The 15,935-nt window shown below is 40.4% G+C and overlaps 1 protein-coding gene across 1 annotated transcript in view; it reads left to right on the forward strand.

The window, feature by feature from the left end:
* The window catches only part of LOC124854739 (zinc finger protein GLIS1), a 75,942-nt gene that overhangs the window by 48,073 nt on the left and 11,934 nt on the right, over positions 1–15,935 (forward strand). Inside the window, exons 5-7 of the mRNA XM_047343060.1 lie at positions 5,365–5,526; positions 8,972–9,082; positions 12,231–12,372. Of these exons, the coding sequence (XP_047199016.1) occupies positions 5,365–5,526; positions 8,972–9,082; positions 12,231–12,372 (415 nt within the window). The remainder of the gene's footprint in view (positions 1–5,364; positions 5,527–8,971; positions 9,083–12,230; positions 12,373–15,935) is intronic.

Genomic DNA, 15,935 nt, shown 5'->3' on the forward strand with positions numbered 1-15,935 from the left:
TACGAGAATATAGAGAAAAAATTTTTTGGGGAAATAAACAGCAAGAACTTTCTTTAAGAAACTATGAAACCTCTTTGAAAAACACAAAGACATAACCAGCGACAGAGTCGACCACTACCAAACATTTCCTTCTCCACTAAAGAAGCGGTTTCATCTTAGTCTGCGTGGTTCTTTCTTCAGAATAGATAGTTTCTTTCAAAAATATTTTAAGTTCTTATACTGACAATGTGGAGCTGATATGTCAAAAGATGGAATATTTCATTACTTGTGAACCTCATACTAAATTATAATCTAACAATATGCTCCACATTCCTCATTCTAACAAAGGCAACAGGCTGATTTTATATATTCCCTTTCTAAAAAAACATGTTGCTTAAAATTAGGACTTCTAGTAATAATAGAAATTTATTCTCTCAAATGTATCACTTTTCTCTCATAATATTACCACTTTATTCTTGTAAAATTACGACTTTATACTCGAAATCTCTCTTTTTTTCCACTTTGCGTAGCCTTAATACATAAATCAGACCCAGGACCTGGAATATATACTTGTCATGTGTCAGTCCTTCACCAGAATAACACCACATACTGCCAAAATCAATACTGTCAAAACATTTTCAATACCTGCAGTTATTTGGTGCACCGCCGTATCGTCCAAATATCCTAAATGAAGTTGACAAAGCCTGAACTCACTGAAAAACGTCATTTTAACCAGAGGATTGCCCTCGAGAAAACATCTTACTGTAGCATAACATTTTCATACAGGATTTCTGGGTAATGTCCATGCCCAGAGGTGGCATTGCCTGTTGGTTTCCTTAGCAAGTAGGAAAACCTCACACTCCTTGAGTAATAACACGCTCTCCACGATTAACACAGTTTCCTCCACGGAGCCTCAAATTCATATTGCAGCAAAGAAAGCAATGAAAGAGTGATTATTCCCTTATACATAAATACACACTTTTGGCATGTCAATAATAGCCATGTTTGTTTTCCAAACTCAAATGCCCGGCGCCGTATTTCAGCAGTCAGCTTGCAGTGTGTCTGTCATGACCCGTACGGCAGCGTGGACCTTCCCCTGGACTGAGAGTTTTACTAAGCTCTCCCACCCGGCCTGACTCTTGTTTCCAACAGAAGCATTTGATTGGCACGACTCAAAATTACTATGTTTCCGCTGTAGAACTCTGTGCGACATGAACACGTATGGACATTTTCCATAGTTGTATGCTGCAGCCTGGGCACCTTATGTGTCTGTCTGGTGCTGAGGAATCCTGGGTGATATTTTTTTCCTCATACTTCATTCCAGTCCTCTGAACTGCATGTTTGGCTGTGACAATTTAATGCATTTCTCAGGAGAACTTGAGTTTATTACCTTTAATTTAACGGCACTACACGTTACCTTGGTCCAAATCAACTGAATAGTTTGCCACTAATTATGCTGAACTCTTGAACACGGGACTGGCTGTCGAATGTCAGTTATTGAAACTTGCCTTTAATGGTCCAGTGTGTTTTAGGTATGATTAAGGTGATGGGATTTATTGGCAGATATTAAATATGAAATAATCTTTGTGATGTTTTCACTAGTGTCTAATCATCTTAAATCAATTTGTCAATTGTACAAATTGTTGTTTTCTTTACCCTAGAAGGGCCCTTTTTATTTAAATACTTTATATTTACATCGGGAGTGGGTCCTCTCTACGTAGGCTGCCATGTTTTTTACAGTAGCCCAGACTGGACAAACTAAACACCTTTTGAGTTTTTATGACAACTGAAGGCCACCACAGGTTCTCCGTCATGTTTGGAAGGGGAGGCTGAGGTGAGGGGTATTCAGCTGCAATATGCAACTTCACCACCAGATGCCACTAAATTCTACACACTGAACCTTTAAAATGCTCGACCAGATTCTTGATCTTGTTCCCTCCACCCAGGACGTTATGTTTTCACCACTTTGTTTGTTGGCTTGTTTGTCAGCAGGATTACGCAAAAACTACAGAAAGGATTTCCACGAAAACTTGGTGGAAGGGTTGAACATAGGCCAGGAAAGAAGCCATTACATTTATGCATGGATCTGGATCAGGGGGGGTGAAGGATTTTTTTTCTTTCTTCAGTATTGCATTTTTCAATATTTTAATTAATAAATAAATATATATATAATTTGTGAATTTTGATGTAAACAATAAGCCACATTTAGGGAAGTGATGTGTGTGCAATTTTGCTGGCAGGATTGCATTTAAGGGAAATGTAGTGCCAATCAATTATTCTTAAATCTGATATTTGTCAATATGAATTATTGTTTTGGTCATTTTTGTCTGTAATGTAATTCGGGTAAAGGTTTTATATAAGTGCCTGTAGGGCATGTTTATATTTCTCAATGTGAAATGTAAAAAAAATAAAAAAGTATTTCAGTACCAAAGCTCAGGTCAACTTTGTAAACTCATAAATAATCTGACAATTAGAAAATAAACATTTGATCATGTTGAGAGAAGCATTTGCTTTCAAACTCATTTGCCCAAAACTCGTAGCAACTTCATGTTTGTTGTGCAGCTATAAGTGAGCAGATTAAGACTCTCACTGAGCCACACACACATGCATACACACCCACAGATCAGCCTGGTCACCTAACACAGTTCTACCATGACAGGCTTAGGTTTCGCCTATATTAAATGGAGCCTCAGTGAATAGAAGGCCCTGCCTGTACTGCGTGAGTGAATGAAGGAGGCCGGGGATGAGCATTGAGCCCAGATGAAGCTGAAGCCCCATTACAGGAATGGTGTCACTCTCTCCTTAGCCGTAACCCGACCTGTTGTCAGCCAACTTCACTAAAGGTCAGGGTACAAAGGACGGTAGAGACCGACGAGCCTCTGCAGCACCGTTTATACTCAGAGATGTTGCAACACTTATCAAACCAGACGTCTTCCTGCCTCCTCAGTGACCTAACCTCATCATCTCATCTCTGTGACGTAGTACAAATAAAGACAATCTTTTCCATCTCCCTTATAACACAATACGACTTGCATCTTGACGAATATTTAAGTAAGAGAAATCTTTTCTCTACTGCAGGAAGTTTCTCATGGGACCACAAACACTTTGAAGAACTCATGAAGTTTTGACCAAAGAAAGCAGAAACAAACTTTAGTTTCTGCACGTGGGTAATACTTTCTGATGGTTCACGTACAAACTGTTCAAACACAGACGCTACAGCAGCTGCAGCTTGTGTTCAGCCTAATCCACAATGTAAGGAAGTAATAGATGCTGCCAGTGTCAATACTGGAAACAAGGGTGGACGTTTCTTGATGTTTATTAATGTTATGTTTTGTGTTGACCTCCCGACTGGTTTGAAAAGAGGAGATGAAATTGAAATTATTAAATAACTGTCAAACGCTGAGCAGACTGTGGCTGCAGAGACAGACGTTAGTCCTTTGCACCTCCGCATGTCTCCTTTTCCTTCATTACATCTAACTCAAACATAACGTCACAGAACAGTAAACACAAAAGAACAACAGGGTCACATTGTGCTGTCATCTCCTGGTGTGAGAATTATGTGTCCAATGGTGCCATCTGTCAACAGTCTTGTTGGTCTAATCTTCACTCTTTTTCTGATCCAGTGGAAACTCAAACAGGAAATTACAAGAGAGACTTTTATTTCCTACTTTAGTTTCTGTGTTTTAGTTCCTTTGTTCCTGGAAACATCAGAAAATATTAGTTGCTTTGATTTGCTTCACTAGTTTATACACTCTTGTTTTTCCTTGGGAAGTGACCCATGTTTTCATCTTCACCTTTATGTCTTTGTAATCTTTTGTCTCCACCTTCATGCATCCATCAGATCTAGGATTTTTCTAAATCTAAATCTTCCAAACAATTTACACAAAGTGGCCAATTATATGTCATACATATGTGCAAAATTCCTGATTCAGTAAGATGCACATTTAAGTCATTCCACACGTCATTGAGAATATTTTGAAAGAAATAATCCTTGTAAAGCATATTTTGTACTTCAAAAAAGATTACAAAAGTATTGCTAGTAACTTTTTTTTTTAATGTTTTTTTTTTTAAGGCTACTGACAGTACAGGGTCACTATCAGATTTTCCCCATAAGATTTTAGCTGAGGCCAGTGCCCCCCTGGCCCTCCTGGATTGTTTTATGTTTATATTTCAATCTCTACATATTTGTTCATATTGTGTGTTTTCTTTATTATTATTATTTCTTTATTTATAGTTATTTATAATAAACATAATTTATGGTTAAATTATAGAATATCAAACCCCAGTTACATTTCTTTGTCATAATAACATCTTAGGGATAGTTGCCTTTTTTCTTTATATATCGGCCGATATTTCGGTAAATGTTTTACTCAGTAATATCAGCATCAGTGCCCAAAACTCCATATCAGTTGAGCAGACAGACATGTGGCCATGCAGAACAGTCCTGACACAAGCCCCTCTCTTGCTCCTGTGACAGTTAAGTCTCAGCATAGTGGTTTGAGTGTTTAGTGCTACCTAGATATAAGATATTAATAACATTGAGCTATATGCTTCCCATACTCCTGTACACCCATACACGTTGTGACTCTTTACACAGCAGACCCTGTAGGGGGTCTTGACATCAACCAATCGGCTGCGTTTTCTGCTCAAGAGCAGAAGTGGACACACGAGAAGCCTCATAAATCATTCACGTGTTAACAAATCTGTGGTGTTCATTGGCTGAGTGGTCGGGATCAAATGGGCCGAGGCGGGTCGGACACGAGCTTGTTTACCGTCACTGTCACTTGTCAATGTGTAATGTACGCTACGCAGCAGAACACTTATCTCATGCTATGCATTACAGTCCATTAACCGCAGCCGTACAACACACTCCAGTTCCCTCTGCAATGTAGATAGCGGCAGGTGTACAGTCATGCAGGCCGCTGTCTTTCAAGTGAGGACGTGGTTTTAAACAAAGGTGCTCGGACTGGCTGCGTAATTCAAGAGCTATGGAAAAAATCCTCTAGATTAAACCACCCATGTTCTTAAGCATCCCTATCCCTGAATATGTGGTGTAGAGTGAACTCCTTGTTCGTGCGTGAGTGAGCAAGAGGCCGAGGGGAAGAGTGGGACAACTTCTTTCTGAGTCACACGCGTGCACATATACAGAGCCCACATTGTACCAGACTTTGCCAGCTTCATACTGATTGATCGTGTGTGTGTGTGTGTGTGTGTGTGTGTGTGTGTGTGTGTGTGTGTGTGTGTGTGTGTGTGTGTGTGTGTGTGTGTGTGTGGGTGGGTGGTTGTCGGTTGTCTGTTGTCTGTTTATTTCCTTGTGTGGTTCTGTGCATACCTGCCTAAGTGTGGTCGTCTCTCTTTTGTGTGTGCGTGCTCTCTCCCTTCCAGTTCGAGAGCTGTAACAAAGCGTTCTCACGTCTGGAGAACCTGAAGATCCACCTGCGGAGCCACACAGGAGAGAAGCCGTACCTGTGCCAGCACCCCGGCTGCCAGAAAGCTTTCAGCAACTCCAGCGACCGCGCCAAGCATCAGCGCACTCACCTGGACACGGTCAGAAACCAAGTCTCTGCTCTGTCTCACTTTCTCTTTCTCCCAATGTTTCACCATAGATTAATGTTTAAACTGTCCCAGGGCAACACTTGGAATAGTCTGGGTGGTCAGAGTGTTGCGAAAAGAAAGACTGGCTGCATGAAATTATAGACGGTAAATGTTTGATTCTATAAAATCCATTCAGGGATTATAGTATGTGCAAATTTTAAAAAAGGAATGTCGAACTGAAGTGGAATTGACTCTCAGCTCAGCATACGTGTGGTTGTGTATCCCTGAATAAAGCTTTGCTCACACTCTACCCCTCCACTGCAGCCATCCAAGCCTCAGTGCTTATTTCCACATCTTTACAGTGGTAGACTTAAGTTTTCTGTCAGTCACTGAGCGGTGGGGCATTCCTGCTCTCTCAGCACTGGCAGTGACATAAATGATCAGTTCCATTAGGCCGAGTCGCAGCTCTCAGGCCGTAACAGACTTGTGAGCTCAGACAGAGCTTCTCCTGTTTGTCTGACCTGCAGGAACAGGAAGGAAAGGTTGAGTCAGCCATCGCGGTCGCTCGTCATGTCTCAGTAGCCTCCACCAATACCTCACTTTATCACCATCTGCACACAGCCCCGCAGTAAATAAGTTGTTTTGCTCAAATTATGAAGTCCACAGTTGACGTGTTTTTCTCTAATGCCACTTCATGGACATTATTTTAAATAATTTCCACTTTATACACTACTCAGATCTAAATGAGTCCTGATAATATTATGATCTATTTATATCCTAATAAACCACAGATTTAAGAACCAGTGTTGTTATGTTGAATCAAGATGATCATTTAACAAGTCAAAACATTTAATAATTTGGTGAAATATTTTTTGCTCTGTTGCCATAAAGTCACATGTAGTCAAGTCAATGAAATTATATTTATACGTCTAAAATTACACATTTTTCTCAAGATGACCTTACAACCTGAACAACATGGAAAACCCTTAGGCAGGAGGAAAAATGAAGAGGAACAAGGATCCTTGCTGAACGATCAAACATGCTATAGGTGCCATATTCACATCTCTAGTTCACAAAACTCCTCAACTCTGAATATTTATCATTGGAAAATATTGTTAATAATTTTGATGATTAGGTAAAAAAAAAATTACAGTATTAAATGTATTTTAACTTGTGTGCTACAGTGTTTTTTATATTCTCTTACAGTAGTTACTTCTCCAGAGGTAAGAGAAAAGGAGAAAATGGAAGTATTGCTCAGTTTTACATTGACCCAAGAGCAAAACCGAAAAGAAAAATGGGAAAGATGAATGATTAGATACATAAGTGTATTAAGTTTAGCTCAGGGAGTATCCTAAAGTTTAGAGCTGGCTGTTTTGTTTTGCTTTTTTTCTGTGCAATATTTTTTTCTGTGTCCTTTTCCATCTCTCATCAAGCAGTTAGGCTAAGTTTCTAATTCTGTGGTTTACTAACTCCATTTTATACATTTCACCAATCCTGACTTTTCCATTAATTAACTTGAGGAACCTCTGGTTTCAGCCATTTTTCAGCCATATAACTACTGTAAGAGAATATTGTCATCTGCTTAAGTGCCACTGGATACTACTGGATTCTAAGTTTGTCAAGAGAGTTGCGGCGATGTCTTTGACAAGTACTAATTGCTCAGGTAGAGGAGGGTACTCACATGGTTTTCCTACTTCTTTTTTTTTTTTATAGAGAGTTGTTACCGATGGTGGAAACTACTTGTCTGTATCTCGGGTGGCTCTCATGGATTCAATTTTGACACTTCTCCGCATACAAGGAACCTTGTAGCAAGGGTCACATTTTTTTAAGTAGTAAAAAACCCTTAAATGTACCACTTTTTTAATGAATTGAAAACGGAGTTCATTTTAGTAGTATTTTTATAATACCTGTATTACCAGAATATTTGTCCCCTGTGTTTCTGTATTGGCCAGCTACCAATGTGTTTTGGTTTGTGGACCAGTAAATCATTCTTTTGTGTTTACCCAAGTAGAAGCTTGAATGCGGTCCTGTGTTTTTCTATCAGTTAGGGATTTTCTTCCACCACCCACTCTTTCCACAGTAGGACAAATGATACAGCTAATCTGGGACCCCGATGCTTATGGCTTCACATTAACACCCTGCTAAGGCCTTCGCGGTTCCTGCCCAGCTGCCTGCGCTGCCAAAAACACTTTGGGGGAAAATCATTTTCAAGCTTTAATGATATTTATTCTACACAGAAGTTGTGCCTGATTTTTTTTTCTTTCTGCGCTGTATTGGGTGCGCTGCTTGGCAAAACAAACATGGCGGAGATGAGTGGCACTGTAAGCACCCTGGAATAACAATGGATTATTTACAGAGGAGGTTGAGGTATGGAGGCCGAGCTAATAAAGACACATATCCACTTACACTTTAATGGGCAACTTATATTCCTGAGGATGAAAAAAAAAAAGTGCAGCAAGGGGAAAAAACCTTCAATCAGCGAGCTACATGCTTTATTTGCTTGGTAGATGAGAGGAATGTGAAATGATGAGGAAACTCCATGACAGAGCAGCCGTTCTACAGATGTCCTGTTACACTAATCTGCCTGAATCTCCGTCTTTATGGCCATGTCAGCACCCACACTGAATAGTGGTACATCATGATACATCATGTGAAAGAACATTTCACATGATGTATCTATTTTATTTGTCATGCAAACAAAATACAGAAAGTATAGCACAATCAAACATGTCAACAAGACTAATTGTTAAGTATGTTTTCGCCCCCTGTCCATTTGTTGGTGTGTTTGTTAGCAAGAATACGCAGAAATTACTGGATGGATTCCAATGAAGATTGTTGGAAGGATGCGGTATGAGTCAGGGATTGATCATTTTAGAGTGAATCCAGATCAGGGAATAATTCATGGATCTTGATGAAATCAGGCACATTTAGGGACCATATATTTTTCAGTGTGTGAAATTGGGTGCAGCTTGATTGTATTTAAGGGGGCTGTTGGGCCCTGGTGGAGCAATGCCCTCGACTGAGTATATTCCAGTTTAGTTCATAAAACTTAAGTGACAATTCAGCATCTTGCAGTTTTAATCTTATTAGTGAACACAGAACACAGAACACAGACTATTCAGCTTTAAAGTCCTGGAAAACAAACAATTCTGTCGTTTTAAGATAATTTGGTGTTTCAATACCTTTCAACTGATTGTTTGTCTCTTCTTTTCATCCCTTTTCTGCTCTTCCTCTTCTCTCTTTCTTCAAACAATGTGTTTTTCTCAGCTGAAAGGTAGGACTTTACCTTTGCCTTTATTTCAAAAAATTTCAAACCTACTGTATAAAGATTTTCCTCCTTCATTTTTTTCCCATATGTGCTCTTTAATATCTGCCCTGTTTGTTGCTGCCTCTCTTAAAATAACGCAAATGCAAATGTGTTACAACTGATGTGAAATATTTTTCTCTCTCCTCATAGAAACCGTATGCGTGTCAGATCCCCGGCTGCACCAAACGTTACACAGATCCCAGCTCGCTACGCAAACACGTCAAAATCCACTCGGCCAAAGAGCAACAGGTGCGTAGGAAGGTAAGATACTCTGTGAAGAGTGGGAGGGCAAAGTCAAGAAAAAGCTTAATGTCCCTATAGTGTTATGAGGCCAAAAAGCAACAACATTTTGTCACATGACATTTATTGTTTTCTTATTTTTGAGCATTAAATAAAAGCAAATTAAAGTTATCTACAGACAAACTTGAAGCTCACAGTAAATCAATTAAATGTTGTGATTAAAGAAGAAGAATATTATCTGTTATGGTTCATGTTGCATTAAAGTAATTCTATGTGTATGGGTGGTTAAAACACATCTGTAACAGTAAACCCTGCTCAGCAGCTACCGTGCATCTTTTTCTTGGTGAACTTCCAGAATGACCTTGTTCCAGTCATTATGGCCGAGCTGCAGGTTTTTACAAACACACCACTTCATGTAATCTATCCTGTTCTGATCTGTATTATCCACAGATCTATCTGGTTGGTTTAATTTCAGGGTTGGGAGGCCCGGGGGCGGACTCAGAGGGTTGTCTCTGAGAATTGTTTCCCCACAATAGATCAGGTTCAACCACATTTCATCATGTTCATGGTCAAAAGCTCATTCTTTCCCTGACTGGAAGTGGGTAAATAACCGAGAGAATGGGCTCATTGTTGTGGAAGGGGCTGGATAGTGGCAGGCTGGATGATGTGTTCTTTTGCTTCAGCGTCATAAAGGGAAACACATGTGCGCTTGTAGCATTGTTAATAAGCTGTAGTGCGGAATACCCCAATGACCAGATGTTATGGACAAATGTCAAACAAATGCTCTTACTCCACTCTTGGAGCCGGCCTGGAGAAAAACTGTTAGGAGTGTCGCTGTGGGGAAAAAACACAGCCCCAGTTACATTTGACAAATGTTTTGCAGGGCACTAGTCAGGCTCTCCCTGGAGGACACAAACACACACACACACACACACACATGGACATAGTGTATCTAAGTATGAAATCATAACATGGAGGATGCCAGCATGTTGAAAAGTGCCATCATTTGTGTTTTCAGCGAACAAGAAGGCAGAAGTTGTTATCTGTCCACTTGGCTCATTGCTGTAATTAACTCTATGAAAGAAAGATACACAGGGACAAAGACAGACTCAAAGAAGGGGAAGGGTTGGACTGACGATGGAGAGAAAAACATGTGGTTGACAGCTCTGACATTTAGTCGTGTTTAACTGGAGCAATTTCTCTGAATGATGCACTCGACTCCTTCTGGTCCAAATGACTCAGCGCAGCACTGCCAGGTTTTTATGCCTCCTGGAGCCATAAAGTTTTCACCTCTTACTGTTATACACACCACTAAAAAAATTGTATTCGTGAAGATAGTAAATATCGCAGCGTGATGACGAAAAATTAAATATGATTTAGGTTTGGTTCATGTTTAGATTTTCTGGTTGATTGAACACTTATATTTGATTCAGTTCAAGTTTTTACAATTCTGGATACATTTTATTTATTTACTATTTATCCAGTTTTTAGCCAGGATAGTCATATTGAGATACAGTATTCAATTCAATTACATTACATTACATTTTATTTGTATAGCGCCAAATCATAATATACATTATCTCAAGGCAATTTACATAGACCTTGAACTATCTCTTCTACCAAGGAGTCCTGGTCAAGATGGGCAGAAATGAAGTAAACAAAAAAAGTACAAGCAAAGACAATTAACACACATAAACATACTAAAAAACAGGATAACGATCAAAAAAAGAACATGAATGGAGACATATAGGAATCTGTGGCTAAACATTTTTTGGGTTAAGGGCAGAGGATGTCACACCTTGTTAAACCCTATGAGACAAATTGTGATTTGTGAATATGGGCTATACAAATAAACTTTGATTGATTGATTGATTGAAAATGGATGATAGAAAACAAAAGGCTCAAGTTAAAAACAATAATATTGTTCTATGGAAACAGATTAAAACAGCATAAATGTAATTTATTAATAAAGCACAATATTAATGAATATATTGAAACAGGTTCTAATACATTAAATAGTTCTCTCATAGGAATTTGCGTATATTTTACTAAATAATTACACAATAATATAACTCCTGTCAGAACTGTTCTGAAGTCTGGATATTTTCTTTCGCAGGGTACAGTATGTATGGGGCTCAGTTGCTACTGACATTTTCTGAAAATGTTCCTGTCAGTAAAATGTCCAATGGAGCCCATGTGAGGATAAAGCAGGAGCGAGTTTCTAACAGTGCAAAAGTGGAACAAAACAAATATATCTCATTACACTAGTGTGAACTGTTTAAAACTTGTCAGTGGGATTTATTCATTGTTGATGTTGTGTTCATGTGATTTTTTGATTTATGCTTCAACTCACCAATGAATAGTTCTGAGTAGATCAAGTCCACTGATATTTGTTTTTCCATTACTTGATGTCACTCATAACTCATAAGTCAGTTTTAAATTCTGACTGTGGCCCTGTTTCATTTCACACTGTCGGTTTAAAATCACTTCCTTTCTATACCACTTCAGATTATAAACTATACCTCTATCCTGATCCCTGTGTTGGTTCCTCAGGATGTTTTTAAGGTAGATCTCCTGAGGAAAGAACAAGATGTTTGTGCTGTCCCAGTGTGCACCACAGCAACTGTAAACTTTTATTACAGTGAAATCCACTGATGTTTACAACAGAGCTCAGCTGTTCCGCTGATCCATAAGGCAGATGTCCCATTTCACCAACTGACTGACTTTCCTTAAGGTTTAGGTTTCTTCTTTGTGGCGTGTGAAGGACTCTGAGGCTGAAATGTGTCTTCAGTTGCCCCCATTACTGTGGGCAGCAGGAGAAACAGAAGCAACCTCACATTGGCTCTGATCTGATTGAGTAATCACTCCGCCACAATGTCCAAGGCCAACGAGTGACTCAAAGAGCAGCATGTGATCTGTCCTCTGGCTCCCCCTGAATGACCATGTCCTCTCATTTGCTGAGTTACTGTTTCATATTAACATCACAATCACATTACTGCACAAAGAGAAAACACACCCCACATAGGCTCCAACCTACAAAGTAAACTGAAGCTGCGTTTTGTATTTCGGTTGCGTAATCTTGTGGAGCAGATGGGAGTTTCTCTCTCAGTGACTCATCCGAATTTTATCTTACGGTTTTTTGTTTTCTTCTAATCTTTGTGACCGACAGCTTCGGCCCTGCCCTCACCTGGAGCAGGACGTCCTGAGTGAGTGTTTGTCCATGCAGCACCTTCAGAGCTCCACCTCCTCGCAGCACCTCTACAACGGCAAAGATGGTCGTTCTCCAGGACTGGGCCAAGACATCTTCACAGGTGCACACAGGACGCTGCTCTGTCACACAACACCCTGATTCTGTAGCCTTCTGGTACATTAAGTAACACAATCCCTCTGCTTGCACCAGAAACATAGGCTTCAAGTCTGTCTATCTCTCAGTGCATTTCCTCACAGTACATGCCAGGAGTTTATTATTACCTCCATGTTTTCACTCCTGTTAGTCTGTTGGTTGGTTTGTAAGCAGGATTACACAAAAACAACTGAATGTATTTCCAAGAAACTTGGTGGATGCTTCGGGGAAGAACCGATTACACATTGGTGTGGATCTGGGGTCGGATCCAGATTTAAAAGTGGTTTCGGAAGGGGCTGGCATTTTTTTAAATAGCCGCTGTACTGAAACAAAAATGGCTTGAAAGCTGCAGCTACAGTGATTAGCACTGTCGCCCCACAGCAAGAAAGCTTATGTTTTGAATCCCACTCGGTGTGGAGTTTGCATGTTCTCCTCGTGTTGGCGTGGGTTTTCTCTGGGTACTCTGCATGTTGACCCTGTGATACACTGACGACCTGTCCAAGGTGTGCCCCGCCTCTTTCCCAATGTCAGCTGGGATTGGCTCCAGCCCCAATGCCACCCCCAAAGGATCAGTGGTATAGATAATGGATGGACGACTTACGCTTTAAGGCCTGTCTAGAATTTGAGAGGACTGTTGGGCCTTGGTGGAGGAATTCACTCTACTGGTATCTAGTTTCTGTGAGAATTCAACAGAAAAAATCATTTCAACAAGAATTTCCTCCTAATGATTTGGTCTTTGGCTTGAATGCAACATGTCATATGACACTGTTAGTAGCTCTATCCTCCATGGTTAATTCACAATGTGAGAGGAAGGGACCGGCTGTGTTTCAGAATATCGATGGCCGGGGAATATTTGTTCCAGAATCCCAGACACCTGGTAGAGCAATCATCGAGTCATCGCTGATAATCAACAGCTATGTGAACTGTCCTGCAGATGTATTATGTTAATTCTGTGTTTTCCGGCTGTTAAAAATCATACTCCCGATGCATTTGGTCATACTAAAAGTGCATATTCACATTTTATATAAATCATTTGGAAAGCACTTGGATATTTAAGTGTTACCATCTTGTGCTGTTGTTTGTTGGGTTTGCATGTCAGAGCCACATCATGTTAACCTGTCATCTTGTCATGCAAAGGCTGCAGAATCCATTAGCAACAGCAACAAACATTAACATTTACTCGTCACATGTGGCTTTTAAACGTCCCATTTTTTCTAATTGATGAATTTGACCATCACCAAAAGTCAACACCACACTGGATTGGAAACAAGAGGGAGATAAATAGATTATAAAAATCTTAAAGACAAGAGAGATCCCCCGCGGCTTCCTCACTTTATGGACACATCTGTCCTTGTTTTCTTCCTGTACCCCGTCCAGGCTCCCCATCGCTCTCTGTTATTGTTGCTGGAACTCTGCGCACCGTTGACAACTGTGAACGCTCAACTTGTCTTTGATTGTCGGGCCGAGCCTCTGAGTCTTGGCTTTTTACCCTCGGTCTCCCTCTGTTTCTGAGTGGATGTTACTTACTCTCTTGTTTTAAAGGGTTTTAAAGCCCCCAAGGAGCTCGCTCATGAGCTGACGCCAAAGCATTCAAGGACGCGGTGTTGTTCAAGGACCGGCGAAAGGTGTCGCAGGTTGGATCTCCATTTTACACGAGTTGCACTTTGTTCTGGGGCCAATAGGATGTGTGGAAGGGGTGGAGCAAAGTGGGCAGCCATCCCATCATTAACACTTGTGGAGCAGAAAATGAGTCATGCTTCCAGTCAGAGCTGAATTTGTTTTCCTGTTCGCTGGTTGTAAGTCTGCTCTTATTCACATGGCTGCAGCGAGACTTACGAGAAGCCCCTCTCTGTTTTATAGAGCGTAATTAGAGTGTTCGCTGATTATCCAGAGGAAGTACTCATCATAGTTTTAATGCAGAGGTTTACATGCTCCTGCTGTTATGCTGACTGGTGGATTTGATATAACTCTCCATCTCCTTCTCACACAGAACTTGTTAGTTATTTCCTGAACGCCACCAGAAGCTTTTTCCACAACATCTTCACAACATAATGATCCACTAACTCGTAAAGAGCGCCATCAGATCCCCTCCGTCTCCCTCTGCGAGGAACCGGCGATGAAATTGAGGCAATCACAGCCATTATTTGTCGACTGTTTTGCCGCTCTGGTAGCAGATGTTGGGGCTAAAGGGGAAAACATTTAAGGTCTCTGACTGATGATTTGGGGGTAATGAATCAAGCTTGTAACCATTTCGGAGCGCTGTCAGATCAGGCCTCGGCATGCTTCCACTTGAGAACAGCTGGGGCCTGGAAACGGCAAAACCAGGAGCGCCGATCTTTCCTCTATCTTTTCATCTCTTCTTGTCCGCTCCTCTCGTTACCAGTTAACTGCACCAGACAGTCAGTGCACGGCTGTCCTCAAGGATGCTGGGAAAGAACTCAGGCGATAAACAAGGTGGAAGATGGAAGGAGTAGATTTACTGTGTTGGGAGAGCAAGTGGAGATCATGTTTGGTTTCTCTCTAAGTGTTTAGTTCTTTAATGAATTAGTCTCTCCCTTTGGAGCAACATTTTTATATGATGATGGAATTAAACCACCGGAAAACCGTAAGCTTTGAAAGATCACAAGAAGTCCAGCATATTCACGCAGTGAAATGTCCAAGTAGAACAAAAATGACAAACATTCTCTGGTTGGAACATTTCAAATGTGAAGATTTACTGCTTTTTTCTGTGTTACATTGTTGTGAAATGAATGCATTTGGTTTTAATGTTGCTGGTTGGACAAAACAAGCAGCTTTAAGACGTCATTGTGGGCTTTAGGAACTTTGGGACGGGCATATTTCATTAAAAATGGAGAAATAAAAACAAATAAAACATGAATCAATAATCGCAATCATTAGTTGCAGCCCTAGCGGCCCAGGGCATTCTGGATAAGAATAATGGATCCGTGTTTAATCATAGTGTGCAGCTTGAAACAGTAGAGAAAGTTGGCAGCATGCAGCCAGCATGAGTAGAAAATAATGGCCCCCCACAGAAAACTGTATCAACAAAATATTAATCAAATGTAGTTTCGACAAAGTTAGAGATGGAATAGCGAAAGACATATTGGAGATTTTGGAACAGAGTCATAAAACTATTTTATTCTCTTCTGAACATTTCCAGCAGCAAGTCAAATAAAATCATACTGATACAGTACAATGCACATGTAGACATGCACATGCTGCACTGCTTCACATATACTGTTCCCTCACAGTTCAACGTACGCCTGCATGAACTCGCATAACCATGACATGCAAACACACACAAAACAGAGGTTATCCTGTAACCTCATTCTGCCTTTTAAATGCCCTCCTGCTCGAAGTTACAGCTCAAACACATGTAACATTTTAGTTTATTATTGTGTAATGAGAACAATCAGCTGAAAGGGCAAACAAGGCCAATCCCTTTGGCAGCACAAACAATGTACCCTAAATTACAGACAGCGCAAACACAGAGTGTTTCATTTTACGCAGCTCTGATTGGATGAAGGTTGT

This window comes from Hippoglossus stenolepis, chromosome 14, assembly GCF_022539355.2.
Source record: "Hippoglossus stenolepis isolate QCI-W04-F060 chromosome 14, HSTE1.2, whole genome shotgun sequence".
Lineage (NCBI taxonomy): Eukaryota > Metazoa > Chordata > Actinopteri > Pleuronectiformes > Pleuronectidae > Hippoglossus > Hippoglossus stenolepis.